General features: G+C 41.8%; 1 protein-coding gene across 5 annotated transcripts in view; it reads right to left on the reverse strand.

Moving 5' to 3' along the window:
• HIPK2 (homeodomain interacting protein kinase 2) overlaps window positions 1-20,496 on the reverse strand; it is a 220,551-nt gene that overhangs the window by 34,294 nt on the left and 165,761 nt on the right. For 2 of the 5 annotated variants that reach the window (XM_054493964.2, XM_063667882.1), the window contains exons 8-12: window positions 18,359-18,566; window positions 17,275-17,396; window positions 8,152-8,294; window positions 4,486-4,665; window positions 788-1,069 (exon numbers count right to left, since the gene is read on the reverse strand). In XM_054493964.2, coding sequence (XP_054349939.1) covers window positions 788-1,069; window positions 4,486-4,665; window positions 8,152-8,294; window positions 17,275-17,396; window positions 18,359-18,566 — 935 coding nt within the window. The remainder of the gene's footprint in view (window positions 1-787; window positions 1,070-4,485; window positions 4,666-8,151; window positions 8,295-17,274; window positions 17,397-18,358; window positions 18,567-20,496) is intronic. The other 3 variants (XM_054493968.2, XM_054493967.2, XM_054493966.2) reach the window with 3 other exon arrangements.

Raw genomic sequence — 20,496 nt, forward strand, 5'->3', positions numbered from 1 at the left:
CCTCCCTTCCCTGGCTCTCGGTCCCAGTGCAGAGGAGCCAGCAGGGTGGGGCCATGAGATTTTGGGCTCTACAAGGCCGCACTCTAGGGGTGCAGGAGGCCAGGAGGCCAACTGTTCTAGAGGGGTGGCTCAGAACCTGAGCTGAGTGGCCCAAACAAAAACCACATTTTGCTGAAGTCTGGCTGGGCAGTACAGAAAAAGAGGCTCTGGCGCCAGTTAGTAGTTTTGTAAATATAATAAAGATTTCTTCCCTCTCCCCAGGAAGCACACAAAGACTAAAATGAATTATTATTACTTTGGGATAAACAGTAATGCTCTCTGGGTGAAGAGCCAACTGGCAGTTTTAAAAGATTAGGTTAATCAGACACAGGGAAATTTCTGATTAATTGGACAATTACTTCGTATTCTGAGCGAGCCAAGGCAATGTTAGAGAAATATCCTGACCAACTGGGAATAAATTCACTAGCTTGAGGCAGAGACTTTTAAACTTACAGACGATGAAATACATTGGCATTGTGTGCCCGATTTTTATGGTCTCAAGTTCCCCAAATGTATAGGGCCTATAATAAGACCAACATGATTCAACATTATTTTGGTTTTAAACAATTATGGAAAAACTGTTTGACATTCTCTTGAAATAACTTTAGGACCATAGTAGATGGCAAAACCAAACTTTAGGGGTCAGAAGAGAGGGATCCTTATGTTTGATGATGGAAGATGGTCAGATCCGCACACAATGCAAACCCTCTCGGCTCCTTCCTGGAAGGCTAAGGTGGCACTGCCTCACCTGGTGGGGGCATGTTTCTGTTCCTCCTCCTCGTCCGTGTCACTGCTGATGGTGATGACGCTGACCGTGGGGCTGGGAGTGTCGGGAATGACAATTGTCTGCCGCTGCCGCTCCCGGGTAGTGCTGGAGGCCACGTCGCCCCACCCACAGGTGACCGAGGTGCTGCAGGCCGGGCTACTGTGCACCATGGCACAGCGGGGAGGTGTGTTCTCCTTGACACGCTTGGATCGCTGTGGGGAGCTGATGGCCTGAGAGGAGGACACCTCACAGGTGGAGACATTTCTGTAATGAGAAAACCCACTCTCACACAGGGGAAGGTCAGGCCCCACAACTCCTTCGAAGGAGCCCAATTGCCTAGAAACACCTGCTTTGCCAATCTCTGTAAAACAAGTCAGTGGCTGCCCAATGAGTCTCCGTCTGTGACTGGGAAAGGGATCACTCAGTGAGCGGCTACACAGGCCTTCTCTGGGCTCTGGTTTGGATCTACATGCCTGCTCCCAGCAGGACAAAGGGAGCAGCCAGGGCTTTCGGAGCAGGGAGGGGGCTCTTGTGCCCCAGGCTCTACAGGTCTTGTAGGAGCAGATGTCATGCCAGGATTCCAGCTGTGTTTGCCCCAACACACCCCCTCGCCTTCAGGGTCAAGGCCCTACTTCTGAGCTCTGTCTTGTGTCATCCCTTCAAAGGTACTTAAGTCTTGTTTTGGGGGTGGTGGAAGAACTGGTGTTTGCCACATCAAGCTTTGGTTTCCTTGCTAATGGTTATTCTACTGAAACATTTATTCCTTAAGAGTTTCAGGATATAAAGGACCTAACCTTGGTGACCAGTGGTTCAGTTTTCCTTCTTTCCTCCTCTGGAAAAAGAACACGACCAAAGTATTTGTGTGCATATAATTGCTAAAAACCTTAAAAATGATTTTTCTGGATTTTGCCTTGTGGAGCCTCATGGGAGGCTCATTAGTCTAAATTGTAATAGAAAATTTGGAAAAGTGCAAGAGGAAAAAGCACTCTTAAAAAGAGAACTTTTAATCTTAATTTTGATCAACTTGAAATTCCTTACTAAATTAACCAACGTGATTTTTGGTAACTTTATTAGGGGAAAAATACTTTCTCCCCTCCCTATTAGATCCTCACTGACTCTGGCACAGGTTGAACGTCTCTTATCTGAAATGCTTAGTCCAGAAGAATTTTGGATTTTTGTTTTCTTTCAGATTTTGGAATATTTGCATATACATAATGAGACATCTTGGGGATGAAACCCAAGTCTAAACACAAAATTCTTTTGTTTCATATACACCTTATACACATAGCCTGAGGTCATTTTATACATTATTTTAAAATAATTTTGTGGATGAAACAAAGTTTTGACTGAGACCACATGTCAGGTGTGGAATTTTCCACTTATGGCACCATGTCAATCCTCAAAAAGTTCCGAATTTAGGACAATTTTGGACTTCTGGATTAGGGATGCTCAACCTGTAGTATCTATGCAGTGAGAGACTAACACCAATGTATAATGAAACTCAGACTTTTATATGTCTTTAGAGATTCTAGCACCTTCTAGCTAAAGGGATGGCAGTAAAATGAAAATAATTCAATAAAGGTGGATTTATTTTCCTATCTAGCTAGTGCCAGATACATGGCTTGCTCCTTCCTAGGGACTGGTAATATGTTTCACTGGTGTGATTGTACCATTGTTTGTACTTACTATAAACCTATGTATTTGTTGTTGCTAAAACATTACAATTTTAAGATTATGTTTTTCACTACCAATGGTTTTAGTATCTCCACTTGGCATTGTTAAGGAAAAGTACGCCTGGCCACATCACCAACAAGGGAGAGACTTCTGGTCTTTCAGACTGTTTTGCCTAAGACATTGGTCTTAAAAATAAGCAAATACATACCTTTCACTATAATTATATCGATCTTGAAATGTACTGGCAATGAACCTTCATGAAGCCAGCTGGGTGGTGAGTAAACAAAAAGGAGGGACTTGCTAAACAGGTTGGGAGGCTAAGGGTTCTTACTGCCCCTACTCAGCCAAGGTGAACCACAAAGATGCTAAGCTCAGTTCTGGGACAGAGCAGTGCTCCATGTGACCTTGCTGGGCATGACAGCCCATGAGGATTGAGACGGTGGACTTTGTTGCCACCCAGTCTAATAATGACATGGGTGAGCTGTCACAAGGCTGCCAAACAAAAGCATTCTGGAAAGCTGCCAATGATCTGAGATAAATTTCCCTGAGTTGTCAGAAATACCCAAATAAGGAATCTTGGAGGATGACAACTTCAGCCCTTGGATGAATTTTTGAATGAGAATGAAAAGAAGAAGGCCTAGTTTCTGGTATCTGGTTATATGAGGAAGCAGAAAACCAAAATCACTGGACATTTTGTATACCAGATGTCTCTTGATTAACTTATCACAAATAAGCAATTAAACACCTCAAAGCTGTGCCATTAGGAAGAGATGTAGGAGCAATCCTGTAGTCACACCATCTCTCTCTGGCCTGGGAATCTCTATTTTTTAAAAAGTCAGGTTTATTAAGGTATAACTGACATATAGCAACATTTCTCCCTTTGAAGTGTTTGATGAGTTTTGACAAACGCACAGTCATAACCCCCCACTACAATCCAGACTTAGAGCTTTTCCCCTCAGGCTTCTTCACAGTCAATCTCCTCCTCTCCTACTGGTCTCTGGCAAGCCCTAATCGGATCTCTGTCTCTATGTTTTGCCTTTTCCAAAATGCCATATAAATGGAATCATACAGCATGCAGCCTTTTGTTGACCTTTATTTTTTAAAGTGTTCATTGAGATGAGAATGGATTTAAAGGGAATGGGAAAGATTCGTGTTCTGCTGGTTAGTGTCTGGGATTAAACAAGCTATTGCTTATATTTAAGCAAGGTGCTAAATCAGTTAAACTTCTGATCTTAGATACAAAGAAAGCACATTTCTTTAGTATTTTTTAAAACATTTTTTAACAACTTCAACATTTTAAAACATTTTTAAACAATTATTATGGTAATTGGTTTCCAAAATGAAACTTCAGGTGAGGCTGAGTATTCTCCGGACAAGTAGAAAGTGACAAAAGATAATTTGCTTCACCAAACTTTAGTCAGGCTTGTGAACCTTCTCCTGGGTCTAACTGTGCACTCTGCTGTACAATCTACTTTTGGCAAAAAACCTTGCTAAGTCAGTTTAGCAAGAACCCACCATCCCTGATATCTGATCACCCTCGATATCTGATTAGGTTCCTCATCCTCCAGGTGTGATGTCTGATCACCCGGGCCTGTCATTAGCAAGAATCCTGTTAGGTCAGTTTAGGCAGTACCTCCCTTACCCCTGATACTTCCTCTTAGTAACTTCCCATTCACCGACGCCCCCCAACCCTGCCTTGGCTATAAATTTTCACTTGCCCACGCTGTATGGAGTTGAGCCCAATCTCTCTCGCCCACTGCAAGATTCCATTGCATCCATCCCTACACTATTACCACGGTCTTAAACCAAGTGCTTCCTGCAAACCCTGGGCCAATCCAGGTGGTACAGGATGTTTTGCTAGCCACTGCAGGAAGAGGAGTGCCCCCATCCCATGCAACTGTCCCATGTTCAGAGTGGGTGCTGATACTCCCTAATCCTAAACTACATTTCTTTAGCACTCACATTCCCTGGGATTTCTCTTCCTTAGGGTGGCTCTCAACACCTACCTCACAGATGACTGGTGCTGCTTACTCTTCCGGGAGGAGGTGGTGCTGGTTGGCTGCTGCCGCATCACGTGGGCCACACCCACATTTAAGGGCTGGGCTGCTGGAAGGGTCACATGACCGGTCAATAGCGCAGGCTGCTGCATGATGGGATTGTAATGGCTTCCATGAGCATGCGTGTTCCTGAAAGGGAACCGGGACAACAAGGTGCCTTAGAGGTGTTCTAAAAGCAGAGCTCCTCTATAAGATCAAGCTTCCTCCCCAAATAAACGCCGACTGCAGTTGGTTATCTCACTAGCTGTGCGGCTGCTGAAGGGATGAGCCTGGCCATGTGTGCTCATCGGGTGGGTTTCTTCTACTCATAAGGAGTAGGAGAAACATAACTGGTTGTGAGAAAGAGGACTTTCAAGTGGGAAGAATGCCAAGTGCACCAGCTCCGAGATTTTAAGTTCTAGGGACAGGAGATAAATATTCCCTCCAACTTTTAAAGTCCCTGAGCACCTAGGTGATTATCCTGAACAATATTCTATTTTAGAATTTACAAGCCAGGTATGGTGGCTCACACCTGTAATCCCAGCACTCTGGGAGACCGAGGAGGGCAGATGGCTTGAGCTCAAGAGTTTGAGACCAGCCTGGGCAACATGGCAAAACCCCCTTTCTACCAGAAATACAAAAAATTAGCTGGGCATGTTGGGGTGCACCTATGGGCCCAGCAACTCGGGAGGCTGAGGTGGCAGGATCACTTAAGCCTGGGAGGCAGAGGTTGCATGAGCTGAGATTGTGCCACTGCACTCCAGCCTGGGTGACAGAGCGAGACACTGTCTCAAAAAAAAAAAAAAAAAAAAAAAGTTTCACCTTAATTTTATAAAAAAAAATTTTTAATGAAGAAAAAGCGGAATTTACACAGTGTCTTCAATGGGTTATTTTATTCCACTCTGTGACGTAGGCAGGATATCTTAGCAATACCATTTTATTAAAGAAGAAATTATCCTTTACGTGAAAAACAAACTTTGAAGCCTGGGAGCCATATGCTTCTGGTGTTAGGAAGTGTTAATGTTCTTTTGAATTCCCTCAGTGGCTGGAACAATGCTCAGGCATATAGCAGCTGATCAATTAATTACACGCTTGCTGAATGAATAATTAGATTAACTGAAGGTTGACTAGACAAGTATAAAGTTGGTATTAAATCAAAATTAATAACAGTCATGATAGAAATACTGGCAGCCCTCATCCTAAAAATGGGTTATGTTTCAAAATTCTTATAATTTGGGTTGTATGAAGCTCAAAGCCTTGTTTTCCCACAGAAATGTTAAAGGTGGTGACCGACTCAGAGATTTGCCCATAAGAGCTCATTTAAGGCATAATAAAATTCAAAGCTAAAGGATAATTCATTTGAATTTTAAAAAATTATAAGAACCTATTGTTGCAACATGGGGAAAAGGATGAACAGGAAAAAAAAAAAAAGAAGTAGATGAACACTTTTGTAGGGATTTTGATAGCGCCTTTTGGGCATTTACATGGACTTTAGAAACTCATATAATGGCTTCTTTTTGTTGTTTTTTTTTTTGAGATGGAGTCTCAGTCTGTTGCCCAGGCTGGAGTGCAGTGGTGCGATCTCGGCTCACTGCAACCTCTGCCTCCTGGGTTCAAGCGATTCTCCTGCCTCAGCCTCCTGAGTAGCTGGGATTACAGGTGTGCACTGCCACGCCCAGCTAATTTTTGTATTTTTAGTAGAGACGGGGTTTCGCCATGCTGACCAGGCTGGTCTCAAACTCCTGACCTCAGGTGATCTGCCTGCCTTGGCTTCCCAAAGTGCTGGGATTACAGACGTGAGCCACTGCATCTGACCAAGAAACTGATATTATGGCTTCTTTATTTTGTTGTAGCTCTTTCTCCTACAGACAGGTGGCACTCTTTCTCCTTTGAGTCAGGCCTAGCACTGGTACTTCTGTTTGTTAGCCACAATAATAGATATTCTTTGGCTCACACATGAAATGGAGAGACCAGGAAGACGGTGTGCTGGCTTTAGATGTCTTCTGTGGTCACTAGGTAAGAGATGTCAAAAAGAAAGGAAGGAGGGAGGAGGAATAAGAAAATATGTAGGAATTAGTAAGTGTATGTGTATTTCTGAAATTAGATGAGCTGAAAGACAAAGGGGAAAAAAAGGAATATGTCATGTGTGTGGTCTTTTAGGAGAAAAAGGGGCGAGGGAAAAAAAAAAAAACCCAGTTGGTTAGACAGCTTTCAACTTGGCTGCTCCTAATGAGCTGGAGGAGGAAAGGCAATCTTGCTAAACATGGGCCGATGTGATAGTGGGGAGGGAAGATGACAGGTTTATTTAATGCCTGTCATGTACCGGGCACTGCGATGGTGCATGTTAAATATAGGCCAAGTGCTTTGTATTTTATCTTAATTTAAACCTCCCAACAATCCTGTGAAGTAGGCATTACTATCCCCACTTTATTGAAGAAGAAACTGAGGTGCATAAAGGTTAACTTGCCCCAGGTCATGCAGAGCCAGGATTGAACTCAGCTCTACATGGTTTGAGATGGAGTCTCGCTCTGTTTCCCAGGCTGGAGTGGTGGCATGAGGGCGTTGCCAGTAGGGAAGTGAGTGGGACTGTGGGGAAGGGCCCAGGTACTCTGTACTGGGCAGAAAATGAAGTGGAGGAATGGAGGAAGCTGCAGTAGGGGTCTGACTGGGTGTTTATATCACCACCTTTCTTCTTTTCTCTGAGAGATCTTAATTCACAATAGCCTTGTAGGTCAGAATAAGAACTGTGGAAGGTTCCCTGGGTGATATGGAGGCTGTCAGGGGATTGAGGGGAGTGACCTGTCCTGATATTTGTGCAGAATGAGAGATAGCCCAACAGGGCCATGAGGAGTTGGGGACGACTTGGAGGGTTGCCATCTGGCTCTGCACTGGTGAAGGGGGCCATTGTGGTGGTGTTGGGGGGAAGGTACAAGGGTATCTAGCCATAAAAATAACAGAGGAGCGCAGCTGTGAGGAAATCATGAGTTGGGCAGGGTGGAGTTCTGGAAACAGATGCAGGGGGTATGCTGTGCTGGCAGGCAGTCAGGTGGACGCCTCTGGGGTGTGTGGGAAGTAGACTCTGATCTGTAAGATATGACTATTAACTGAAGAGACACACTCAGCAAACATGCCAGCATTTACCCTTCCAAATAAACCCCATTCTGTCAAGCCTTCCCGTGGGAGGTCAGATAGACTCCAGAGTACCCTCGTCTCAAACATCTTCAGAACACTTTCTAGAATTGCTTAGGGCTTTGGGGACCCTCTTCTGCATTCTTTCACTGGTGACAGATCTTTGTTTTCTGAACGTAGAATTTAATTCTGAGAAACTACCAAACATCATCCAGAACCAAGTCTGGTGAATAACACTGATGATTAAATGACATAACTGAATTTTGGGTGGAAATGACAACCGAGCATAAATTAATGAAGCTGATTTTCTTGTATCCTGGTATATTATTTAAAAATTGCTTCTTGTTACCCTGCACTCATAGTCCACACAATATTTTTAAAAGCTTTAAAAAGCTCTCTACAAACCAGGGAATTGAAGTACAGGCCAGCCTGGCAGCCCTGTGTTGGCGGTGGACGTGCCTCCCATCCCAGACACACCCACTCACCCTAGAGGGGTTTCTTGCTTACCTCCAGTCCGCCAGCTGCTGGGTGCCTGCCATGGTCTCAGGAATCACAGTGGCGTGCTGCACTGATGTGTGGGTGGCCACTCCAGTCAGCTGCTGCCACGCTGGGGGAAGCAGGATCTGCTGGGTCCCACTTGGCCATGCCTGCTGTAGAACACAGGACATGTGCAATGACCATGTTTGCTAATCACATAATTGATTTGCATGAATCCACACTTATTCTGTGCCTGGGGTTGTGCTAGACATTCTTATGGGTGGGAGAGTGAGGGCCTGGTCTCTGGCCTCAAAAACTAAAGTAAGGGGAGATAAACAATGAACATACGGGTTGGGCGCGGTGGCTCATGCCTGTAATCCCAGCACTTTGGGAGGCTGAGGCGGGCGGATCACAAGGTCAGGAGATCCAGACCATCCTGGCTAACACGGTGAAACTCCATCTCTACTAAAAATACAAAAAATTAGCTGGGCGTGGTAGCGGGCGCCTGTAGTCCCAGCTACTTGGGAGGCTGAGGCAGGAGAATGGCGTGAACCTGGGAGGCGGAGCTTGCAGTGAGCCGAGATTGCGCCACTGCACACTCCAGCCTGGGTGACAGAGCGAGACTCCGTCTCAAAAAAAAAAAAAAAAAAAAGAACATATATGAACTAAGTAGAAGATAATTAAGTACAGGGACACAGCTGTATGGAAGGGATTCATTCATGTTGAAGAGTGATTTCTTTATAAATTTGCTCTAATGAGCAATGTTTGAAGTTTCTGAAAGTTTATTTATTTACTTGTTCTGTCCCACAACTATGTACAGGGGATTAGGGTAGTTGAGTTGGGCTAGATGAGGGTGACCGCTGGCCCTGAAGAAGCTTTGTGCCTAGTATCCTTTATTTAACATTTTACTTTTGATTTATCAATTAGAATCCACGTTCCAGCTTGTGTTATCTTCTGAATCTAAGTTTACACAATTCTAAGATCACCAAATATCTGGAACCTACATCTGAGAGCAAGCAAGTATGAAATAAAATTCTTAGCTGTGACTATAGCTTAATTGAGAATTACTTTGATTTCTCAAAGCAAAAATGAGAGATAGGCAGAAGTCACTGCTTGAATCTAATTTTTCTAAGAAATCTAAAATGAACGTTTGTGATTCTTCCTTGATTGATTCACTGGGGTGTGTGTGTGTGTGTGTATGTTGTGTTTTAAGCTCTTTTAATCCATGATCACTATTCTGCTTGTCTTTGGTCATTAGATGATTCAGACTGAACACCACTGCCTAAAGTTGGACACTTAAAGCATAGTCACTAAGGTAAAATACCTTCTGGACAGATCAAATATTTAAAGGTTTGATATCTTAGCTATCTCTCTTTCTATCAGAGTGGGTGTGACTAACATTGGGTAATTTATCGAATGCAGTGCTTCATAAACTGTGCATGTGCTCAATGTGGGTGTTTTATATGTACAAATAAGCACTTCTGGAAATGGATTACAGATTTGGGTCAGGGCCTAAAAAACATTGACGCTTATAAAAATGAGAGAATCACATTTGAGAGCTGAGTGGACCAGTTCACCTGTTCCATTATTTTCATGTTGCACCTGAGGCCCAGTGAGATCTCTTAGATGTTTTTGATACTGTTTGTTTGCTTTTGATATAGGCAGAAGCTCAGGGACCATAGCTCATACCATGAGTGCTTAATATCTGTTGATAAAATGAAAGAAGCAACTCCACCAAGGCTATTAACTACAGTTAATTGTATTTCAGGTTTACTTAATTCACAGAAAGCGGAAACATAATTTAATTGATTAAAACAGTTGCAAATTCCAAATATTAAATAAATAACAATTTCGTTTGCAGTAAGGTTTCTACTGACTTACCCAATTGGAACTCATTTCAGATTTCATGAAAAGCATTAGTTTTAACTAATGTCATTTAAAAAAATAAATCTTGACATCAAGCTAAGGTTATCATTTTTCTTCTATTTCCCTAAAACGGATATTAATATTTTACCTCAAAGAGATGGGGTAGAAAGACTATTTTTGACTTATTTCACTGATTGATATGCTTGGCTCATTTGCGACAACACTTCATCAGACATTTTTATAATTTATTACTACTAACAAGAATGAAGCAAACATTTCTTAATGCATATTGTATGCCAAACACAGAGTTAAGTCATAAATGGGTTTCTGACTACTTTTTTTCTGACTTAACACCAGTTCTGTGAGGTAGGGACTGTTATTTTCTTCCATTTCTCAGATTAATAAATTGAGACACAGAGAGGTTAATAATATTAATAACTTGCCCAGAAATATGATAAATTAAACATACACATTTATTGCCTTCTTTACACTCAACTAAAATGATAGTAAAGGAATAAAAAATACAGACTCATAAGGGCAAAGAGAGTAGGAGAGAGGCAATCACCATTAATAAAATTTTAGAAGCTGAAAAACTGATGGACAATTACTAAGTGAATTAACAGACTGAAGGAATCTAAGGTCAGGTCTTCATTTCCCCTTAGTTCCCAGATCCTTGGTGTACATGCTTATACCACCCTCCACTCCCCACCCCAGAGCAGGAGGCTAGACGATTCTCTCTAGGGGAAATGACTAGTCCAAGAGAAAATAACTACAGATATGACATTTAAGGATCAGGGGATCTGTCAGTGAAAATGCTGGACTTGCCTCTTTTCAGCCTATAGAGGAGCCCACATTCAATAGTCTCTCCCCTACCCTCCAGGTTTCCAATTAGTTTTTTAGTGCTTTAGTCGTAAATAGGAATGAATAGCTAATGAACACCAGACAGTAAAGGAAGCTTCTAACCTGAAAGAGAATAAAATAAGCCAACAAAAGAAAGAGGAAACAAAAACAGTGTGGGAATCAGAAGAAAATTTTCTAAAATCTATAATTAATGCCTTTACAGAGTTAAAAAATATATCCATGAAACAAGATCATATAAACAATCAATATCTATATTCAGCGAACATGCTCTTTTTTGGTGTGGAGGGAGCAGAGAACAAACTCTTGGAAATGAGAACGACAACAACAGAAATTAACCATTCAAAAGAAGGTTTCAAAAAAGTTTAAGAAATCTCTTAGAAAGTAGTGCAAACAGAGGATATATAGGAAATAGAAGGGAAAAAAAGATAAGAAAATCGGAAGATCAATTTAGAAGTACCAACACTCAATTAATAAGAATTCTGCAAAGGAGAAACAGAGAAAATGGAGGGGAAGAAATTATCAAAGAAAAAAAAAATCCAGATTAAAAGAGCAAATAGGGTGTTCAGGACAATGTAAGAAAAAAGACCCAAAAGAAGGCATGTAGTCATGAAATGTGAGTCCACTGTGGATGAGGAGAAAGTCTTAAAAGCTTTCAGAGAAAGAAAAAACAACATACTGAGATCAGTGTGCTCAAACACATCAACACATCAAACATACAAACCTTTTATAGCTCTGGAAGGGTTTGGGGCTGTATAATGAGATATACAGAAAACTAACCCAATGGGAAAAATGAGGCAATCATTAACTCCAGGAAAAACAAAAAGATGTGTTAGAAGGAAAACATAATCACAGTATATTATAAGGCTCAACTAGGAATAATATTATATAATATTGATAATTATGTAAATATTACAAAGTAGTTGAATCAAAATTATGTAGGAGGAATAGGAGAAAAGAGTGAGTGGAAGGAGGAACAGGAGAGAAATTGTATGTGTGTTATGGGGATGGCAGCGGGTTAGAAAGCTAAATCTTCATCTTCCATAGTAGGAAGTCAATGGATAATACCTAAAATGGAAAAAAAATCCATAAAAAGCAGTCTAAGCATGTTATTTAGAAACACAGAGTTAAAGAACAGATTAAATAGTTAAGTTAAAAATTATCGTTATGGGCAGGGCACAGTGGCTCACCCCTGTAATCCCAGCACTTTGGGAGGCCAAGGCGGGTGGATCATTTGATGCCAGGAGTTTGAGACCAGCCTGGCCAACACATTGAAACCTAGTCTCTACTAAAAATACAAAAAAAAGTAGCCGGGGTGTGGTGGCACATGCCTGTAATCCCAGCTACTTGGGAGGCTGAGGCACGAGAATTGCTTGAACCCAGGAGGCGGAGGTTACAGTGAGCTGAGATTGCACCACTGCACTCCAGCCTGGTGGCAAAGCAAGACGATGTCTCAAAAAAATGTGTGTGTGTGTGTGTGTGTGTGTGTGTGTGTGTGTGTGTGTAAATAAAAACTTTTAGGGCTAATATATATTATACATATAAAATATATATATAACAGGGATAATATATATGTGTGTATATATATACACACATATATATACATATATAATGTAACTATATATATTGTTATGGGGAGTAGACATTGAGGATGGGATAGAGCAGAGGACTATAATTTTCCTATAAGTTTATGGTATTATTTACCTTTTAAAAATTATGTACATGTATTACTTTGAAAAGGAATTAAATTTAAATTTCAAAAATAACTTCCCCAAAGCCATATAGCCAGTAAGTGGTGAGGCAGCCATCTGAATGTGGGCAACCTAATTCCAGCGTCCATGCTTTCAGCCAATATACACCTCTCCTTGTGTTGATAATACACAAAAATAATGGCCCCTATTCAGGATCAGGCATTGGTGGTAACTGCATAAAGGTGGCATGAACAAGTCTTCCTTATTCTCTAACAATATCAGGTGCCAGTCAAGAGACAGGCAGACAGCAGGACAATGCTTGGAAAGACTGGTTGCTGAAAATGTTATCAGAGGAACTTTTGAGTGAGAAACATTAAAGTTTTGTATTTTGAACAGTTTAAAGGGTTCAAGCCAACATTTTGTTTTTAGGGAAACATTTAAAGGTTCAGTTGGTCAAATATGAGCCCAAGAAATAAAGTAAATAAGTAAAAAATAAAGAGGTTCGGGTGATATGATTTGATTGGCTAGAAGAATGCAAAACACTTCATGGAAGGGTGGAGTCTACAGTGATTTCTCTAACCCTGCTAGTCAAAGGAGATTTTAGATCCTGACATTTGACAAGTGAGATAAATTCAATACTGTCTCAATCAAGAACTGTGCTTCCCACCTCTCCACTATTACCTACTCATTCACAATTTCTGTCGGTGGCCAAGATGCTAGCTGTGGCATGGGGCTTGGGAGGATGGAGTTGACAGCTCCTTTTAGGCAGTACCAAAAAAGCTTTCGTTGCAAGGTGATCCACAAAGATCACTCCCATATCACTAACATAAGCAGAATGATTACCATTTCCACCTGCCATGCACACATCCTCTGGGTGCCCCACAGAGGCCTGTTTTCATGAAAGTTTTATGTGATGCTGCTGGGAGCGGGGGGAGGAGAAGGGCAAAGAAAATGAAATTAACATGAGGAGTGGATTCAAAGACTCCATCTCTAAGTGTTCACAAGTAAAATCCTTTAAAAGATTTTCAGTATTTAGAGAAAAAGAACAATGTCAACTTTTTGAATACATTTATGTCAAATAATAGGATTTGGAATGCCTCTGCCTGGTGCCTAGAAATTTAACTGTAGAAAAATGAAGGCTTCAGTTTAAATGCTTAATTGTTGCTTTTTTATAGCCACCATAAGAGTTTTATAAATTAACTTATTTTTGTCCTTTGAAGGGAATATTTAAAAATATCTAGAAGAGAGCCCATCTCAACAGGCTAACATATTGGCATGGATTAAGTGACAAGCAGAGAGAAAAATAAAAAGCAACTGACAAAAAGACACAACACGATACTGGATAGGGCAGGATTTTTTTCACTTAATATATCTTAGAAATCTCTGCATGTCAAGACACAAAGGTCTACCATGTTCTTTTAATGGCTACATGGTGTTCCATTTTATGTGTGCATCAACTTATTTAACCAATCCCCTACTGATGAACGTTCAAGTTTCTTCCAACAATCTCAGTTATAAACACAGTAGCAATTAAAATCCTTACACATATATTTTTTGTTCACTTTCCTAATTACAGCTTTAGGTTAAATCCACTTGGAGATTTACAACACTCTAGGGACTCTCTTTCAAGGAAGCAACAGGTAAAGTTCTCCCCTGCTACGATTAAAGGACTGAACAAATTCTGACTGCTGAGTCTACTGGTTCCACCAAACTGAACAATGAAGAATCCCTATTTTGGCTAATAAGAGATGCTAATTATTATTTCTTTCAGAGATGGTTCCTGGCTTACTAGGGTTAAGTGTGCAAACATAAAAAAGATCTGTAATTATCCTTTAAAAGTACACGTGAGTTCTGTAGATTTGGGCTCACAAAGATGGAGCACTGGGAGACTGGTGTGGATTTTTGCCACTCAGATAAAGTATGAAGAAGCTTTTTTGCCCCGGACTGAGCTGTAGTTCTTTCTCTGATCTATCTTGGCCTTTTCTGAACTCCACGCTACTGAACTATGCAAATAAAAGGAAGCTACAAGGACCCATTGGAGAGAGAGGAATGAAGAGAAGGCCTGTTTTAAATACAAAAAGTTCTCTGTTTATAAACTTTCAATAAGACAAAAGTTTGTGTGCTACCAGTCACTGGTGTTAGTGGTCAACTGCACAGTGTCATTCTGGACGTAAGCACAGAGATGAAGAATGTTTAATATCAATCTTAAACAAACTGTTCCGGAAAACAGAATAGATAATAATGTAACCACAGCAGTCTGGTTCAACTTTTATGTAACAAAGTTGTGAGTTGTTTTCCATTTGCCATGGATCCACAGGTTAAAGGTCACATAACCTGAGCATGCCCAGAGGAACCAGGTATGTAACCATAGGCAGAACCTAAGTGCCTGGATTGAGGCGAGTGAATGGAATTTAGAAATGGATACCACATGGCAGGATCCAGGATCCAATTAGATCGAGCTGTGGCATCACTGCATGGCAGGATCCAGTCAGATCGTGCCTCTGATATCAATTCGTTGCAAGATCCAATCAGATCATGCCTCATTACCCTATGCTTATAAAACCTGACCCAGCCCTTCGCTCAGAGACACTGCTTTGGGAACTATCTCCAGTGTTCTCCTTACTTGTTACAAGTAATAAAATCCCCTTGCTAAATCCTCCTTGGCTATGGTCATTGGGTTGGTACCTGTCAAGTGACCAAACCCACTCATGTGGGTAACAACAATAAGAAGATATTTTATGAGCCTGGTGTAACCTTGTACTCAAATCAGATAAGGATTTTATAAAAAGGGAAATTACATGCCATTTTTCACTTATGAACATAGATATAAAAATACTAACTATAGTATTTACAAACTGAATCCAATATTAAAAAGCATATCATATCAAGCACATGAGCAAATGGAGTTTATATCATAAATAAAAGGGCAGTTTAATATTACGAAATATATTAATATAACTTGCCCCATTAGTAGATTAAGAAACAAAAAGCATATGAGTGTCTTAATAGATACAGAAAGAACATTTGATATAATTCAATATTCATTACAAAACTTAAACATGATAAAGTGTTTCTATTAATTTTTTTTTTTTACAGACAAGGTTGTACCCTGTTGCCCACCCTGGAGTGCAATGATGTGATCATAGCTCGCTGCAGCTTCAAACTCCTGGGTTCAAGTGATCCTTTTGCCTCAGCCTCCTGTGTATCTGGGACTACAGGCATGTGCCACCATGCCCAGCTAATTTTTAATTTTTTTTTGTAGAGATGGGGGTCTCACTATGTTGCCCAGGCTGGCCTTGAACTCCTGGGCTCAAGTGATCCTCTCATCTCAGCCTCCTGAGTAGCTGAGACTACAGGCCTGGGACTACAGGTGTGCACCACCACACCCATTACAGAGTGTTATACCATGTTCATGGATAAAAATGACTTACATGTTTAAAGATGTCAGTTGTTCCTGAAGTAAATATAAATTCAATGTATATCCAGTAAATATAAAGCAGATTTTCTGTTTCTGTAACTAAAATTCTTATGAAAGAGTGATGTTAAAATTCACTTGAAAACGTGAAGGGACAAGAACAGACAAGGAAAATTTGAAGAACTCTATGGGAACAGGGCTTCCCTACTAGATACCAAGACAGACTAAAGTTACAATGGTTAAGACAACAGGATATTAGAGAAGCCCATGGAATAGAAGAGAGCGCAGAACAAACCTACGCAATTTGGTTACATAAAGATTAAATTTTTAATTTTTTAAATTAAAAATTAAACAACAAAAACAACTTCCATTTAACAAGACAGGACAAATAGTGTCTTTGGGAAAAGCCTTTGTGAACCTACCTTATTTAAAAATAAAGTTGCTTCTAAACTAGTAACATTTAGGTCAAGCTACTCAACAGTAGAAATGATTATACAAAAGTAGTATAGCTTGGTGGCTGAAATACAGATGCTGGCATCAGACTTCTTGGGTGTGTGTCCTGGTTCTGCTACCTAATTGTTGTGTGACTCTGATGAGCAAGTTATTCTGCTTCAGTTTCCCTATTTGTCAAATGGAGACAAATATTGTGGCATTATGGGGATTAAATCAATTAACAACTGTAAAGTGCCCTGGTATAATGATGATGTATTTGTTATTAGGGTTCGAGTGTCATTAAGGATTGTTACTGTTATCATTGCATCACTACTGTTATCTTACGTTTACGTAACACTTTACAAATTTTCAACCATTTTTCATCTCTGCCATCTCATTCTACCATCAGAGCACCTACATGGATAGAGAGATAGAAGGTTCCAGCTTACAGTTACCATGAGCCTGGTTTTTCAACTATAAAATGAGAGGATAATCACCAAGGCTCCTTTTGGCTCTAAAAACCCATTTCTATTTTACAAGAAAGAAATTTGAGGCAAAGAGATATTAACTGACTTGCCTTAGGTCATAGACGAGTTACTAGCAGTTAGGATTAAAACCTAGGTCTCCCAGATTAATTTGCATTTCAAAGATATAATAATAATAATAATTTCCCCAGACTCTCCCTGTATCTAAATTTCTTCTTGGAATTGTAAGCAGATACTTAGGAAGGTAATTCACTTGGGGACCATTTAGAATATTACAGATACATTCCAATGACTAGAAGCACCTAACTCATTACTAGGGAGAGAGGGAGTGGAGATATATATCTTTTGTGAACAACATTAACACAGGTAATGGTAATACCAGTAATAATAAAGGAGAAAGAATTACCTGGGCAAGCAGACCTGGTTGGATCTGAAGAGGCTGAGCTCCTGGGGCTTGAGTGACGATGGGAACCGCATTTTCCATTCGCACCGAGTAGCCAGCGTGCTTAGAGGGAGAGGCCTGCAAGCCTGTTCCAGACAGTGTGAGGGAGAGAAGGGTTAGCTGAGAGGCTGTGAACAGCTGGATGAAGAGAACCTTCCTGGCCAGTTACATCATCTTTCAGCTTCCCTTTGCACTGGTCACCGACAACAACCAGGTATTGCCTGGTCCTTGGAAGTCTCCCCTTTGGCTTCTAACAAATTAAAAAATAAAACTCCTCCTAAAATCTTGAATGTCTTCAAAGGCTAGAAGGTCAAATTAAGGAGGCTGTAAGGCCAAAAGTAGGACAGTTATGCTGGCAGATTACAACAGGAAAACAAGGGTTTCTGACCATCAAGATGTACCTGTGTATGTCAAAATAAGGGGTGTTGGGGAGATATATGAACCCATTTGGAATTGCATTGACTGTAACCACACAGTTTACACCATGAGGCTTGCAAAAATAAATTCTTAAGCTTTCTGGGTAAACTGTAACAAAGTACACAGTCTAGCTTCTTAGAGTCTACAGGAGACAAGTGCTGGGGTCATGGCCAAAGAATCGTTTTGAGGAGGGGTCCCAGGGAAGTACTTTTCAGACTGATTGATATTCTTCATGGGAGCTGGGACTATGTCGGCTGTCAGAGATTGGCAGTTTTCTATAGATAACCCACACAGAGGATATTTCATGCGAGGAAAAGCAAGAGCTGACATCAGCATAACAATGAAAGCACAAACAATGTACTTATTTACAGACAGCTGGCCAGGGACACAGTCCCTGGCAGGTGTGACAGTCACAAAGGATTGACTTGGTGCTGGGGCATAAGCTCTATTGTTTCTAGGTTGGCCACAGTAGGCGAGGAGCCCTCCAGTTCAGTGATACCAGCACTCTCACTGGAAGAAATGAGGAGGGCCTTTCTCCATGAAAATGAGCGTGACAGAAAACTGCAGGTGCCGGAGCCCCAGAGGCCGTTCTGTAAGAAGCAGGTGAGAGGCTGTGGCTGCTCAACCTTACCTTGGAAGCCGGGGGGACACACGATGAGAGCTTGCTGGAATGGGTCAGGCCGGGCACAAATCTGGGCTGTTCCTGTCTGCAGGGGCATGCTCCGCTGGGCCACTGCAGCCATGGATGCCGCTGAGGGCTGGTAGAGTGTAGATGGGTAGTTTAGTATGGAGACTTCGGGATTGGCTAAGGAAATAGTGGCACTGGTAGAGGAGGGAGCCTAAAGGAGTGATGGGGATTAAACAAAAATAAACAAAAATAAAAAATGAGGGAGGTGGCATGTTGGGAGACACGAATCTAAATCAAATAAATGAACTCAAAGAAGAACAAACAAACAAAACTAAGAGCAGAAAGGCAAAAGCAGAGAGGAGTGGAAACACGGTTGAAAGTCGCAGGGAAAAGCAGGTCCCTGAAAGCATGGGAGACAGTCACCTTGGTGTTCACATTCAGACCTGCTTCTGGCATTTGTGAGGCCCGGACAAGAGGACACACGGATGCCTGCTACCATATGTCTAAATGCTGAAAAAGCTAAAAATTAGGCTAGAAAACTGTTTAATAAAATGTTCTGCCTTTTCATTTTGACAAATACACCTTCCCAATAACCGGGAAGACCAGGTGTGAGTTGAGGACTCTGGGATTCCTTGGGTTCTGTGCTGACACATGGTGACAGGGAGAGAGCTGGACCTTGCCCTCCTTCTCTCTGCCTGAGCCCCATTCCATCCCACAACACGATGGGCTCTGGGTGCCTGGACCTGCCAGCCTGCACGTCCAAGCTCTGCTCACACTCCCCTCGGACCTGGTGGGTGCAGTCCACATGTGGGAGGACAAATCCAGGGGAAGGCTCTTGCAGGCCCTAAAGGACTATGGTCTCAGGTACCCAGAGCTTGGCACAGCAGCACATGCAACAGGCGGAGAGCAGGGCCGAGGAGGGGCTCAGGTCTATGGGCAGTACTGTTTTTTGTTTTTTGTTTTTTCTTTTTGAGACGGAGTCTTGCTGTCACCCAGGCTGGAGTGCAGTGGCGCAATCTCGGCTCACTGCAGGCTCCGCCCCCTGGGGTTCACACCATTCTCTTGCCTCAGCCTCCCGAGTAGCTGGGACTACAGGCGACCGCCACCTCGCCCGGCTAATTTTTTGTATTTTTAGTAGAGACGGGGTTTCACCGTGTTAGCCAGGATGGTCTCAATCTCCTGACCTCGTGATCCGCCCGCCTCGGCCTCCCAAAGTGCTGGGATTACAGGTGTGAGCCACCGCTCCCAGCCTGGCAGTACTGTTTATAGATGTCCTTAGATGGCTGCAAAGCAGTTTACTGCTAAGAGAAGTACAGGAGATGTATGCAGAGAGGGAGGGGGACATGCTGAGCCTGGGGCTTTGTGTCTGCATCCCATGCATTCATGTTGGTATGCAGTGACAAAGCCTGGCAGATAGAAAAGATGCTGGTGAGTCCAGATAACTGAAATGGAGGTGGCTTTGACAAACACAAGCCATTGACATTATGTCCTCTCGCCTTTCTCTTTCAGAAAAAGACATCACTTGAGACTGAACTTGCATGCAAAATGAGGCTGTATAAGGAAAATAAATTCGAACTTTGGAATTCTCCAGTTTCCCCTATCTTAGCCTTCATACTGATCCTTTAGCAAGATAGGTGGAGGTTACCAGTGGTTTCACATTCAGCACTGTCTACAAGAGGTTTTGCCTCTAGAAGTTGCAAGGACCAGGGAATATATAGGAAGAAACCACGAAGATATCTTGGACACAAATAGAATTTCAAGTAGGGTGTGTATGGATGTCATATTTGATAAAAAGGACAAAGTCTTATTTTACATGTTTTCTATACTTAGAAAGATTTTGTGCTAAATTTCATTGCAAAGCAAATTGATTTGTTTGAAAATAATCATGAAATTGAGTGGCACAGATGTCTGATTTTAAGCCACATGTTTTAAAGTGGGTGTGCTTTTGCAGCATCGCATAGTCTGCTTGGGACACGTGTGCACATATGTGGGCATCAGTGTCTGTGTTTTGTCAGATGACATGACTTGTATTTCCTGTTTTCTCCATATCACGATCTCTTCCGGAGGCTTCTTCCCCCTCAACCCTCCACATTCCCCATGGTCTGCTCGTATCTAGACTTCCCCCAGCCCTTAGCCCCTAT

Source organism: Pongo pygmaeus, chromosome 6, assembly GCF_028885625.2.
Source record: "Pongo pygmaeus isolate AG05252 chromosome 6, NHGRI_mPonPyg2-v2.0_pri, whole genome shotgun sequence".
NCBI classification, from domain to species: Eukaryota; Metazoa; Chordata; class Mammalia; order Primates; family Hominidae; genus Pongo; species Pongo pygmaeus.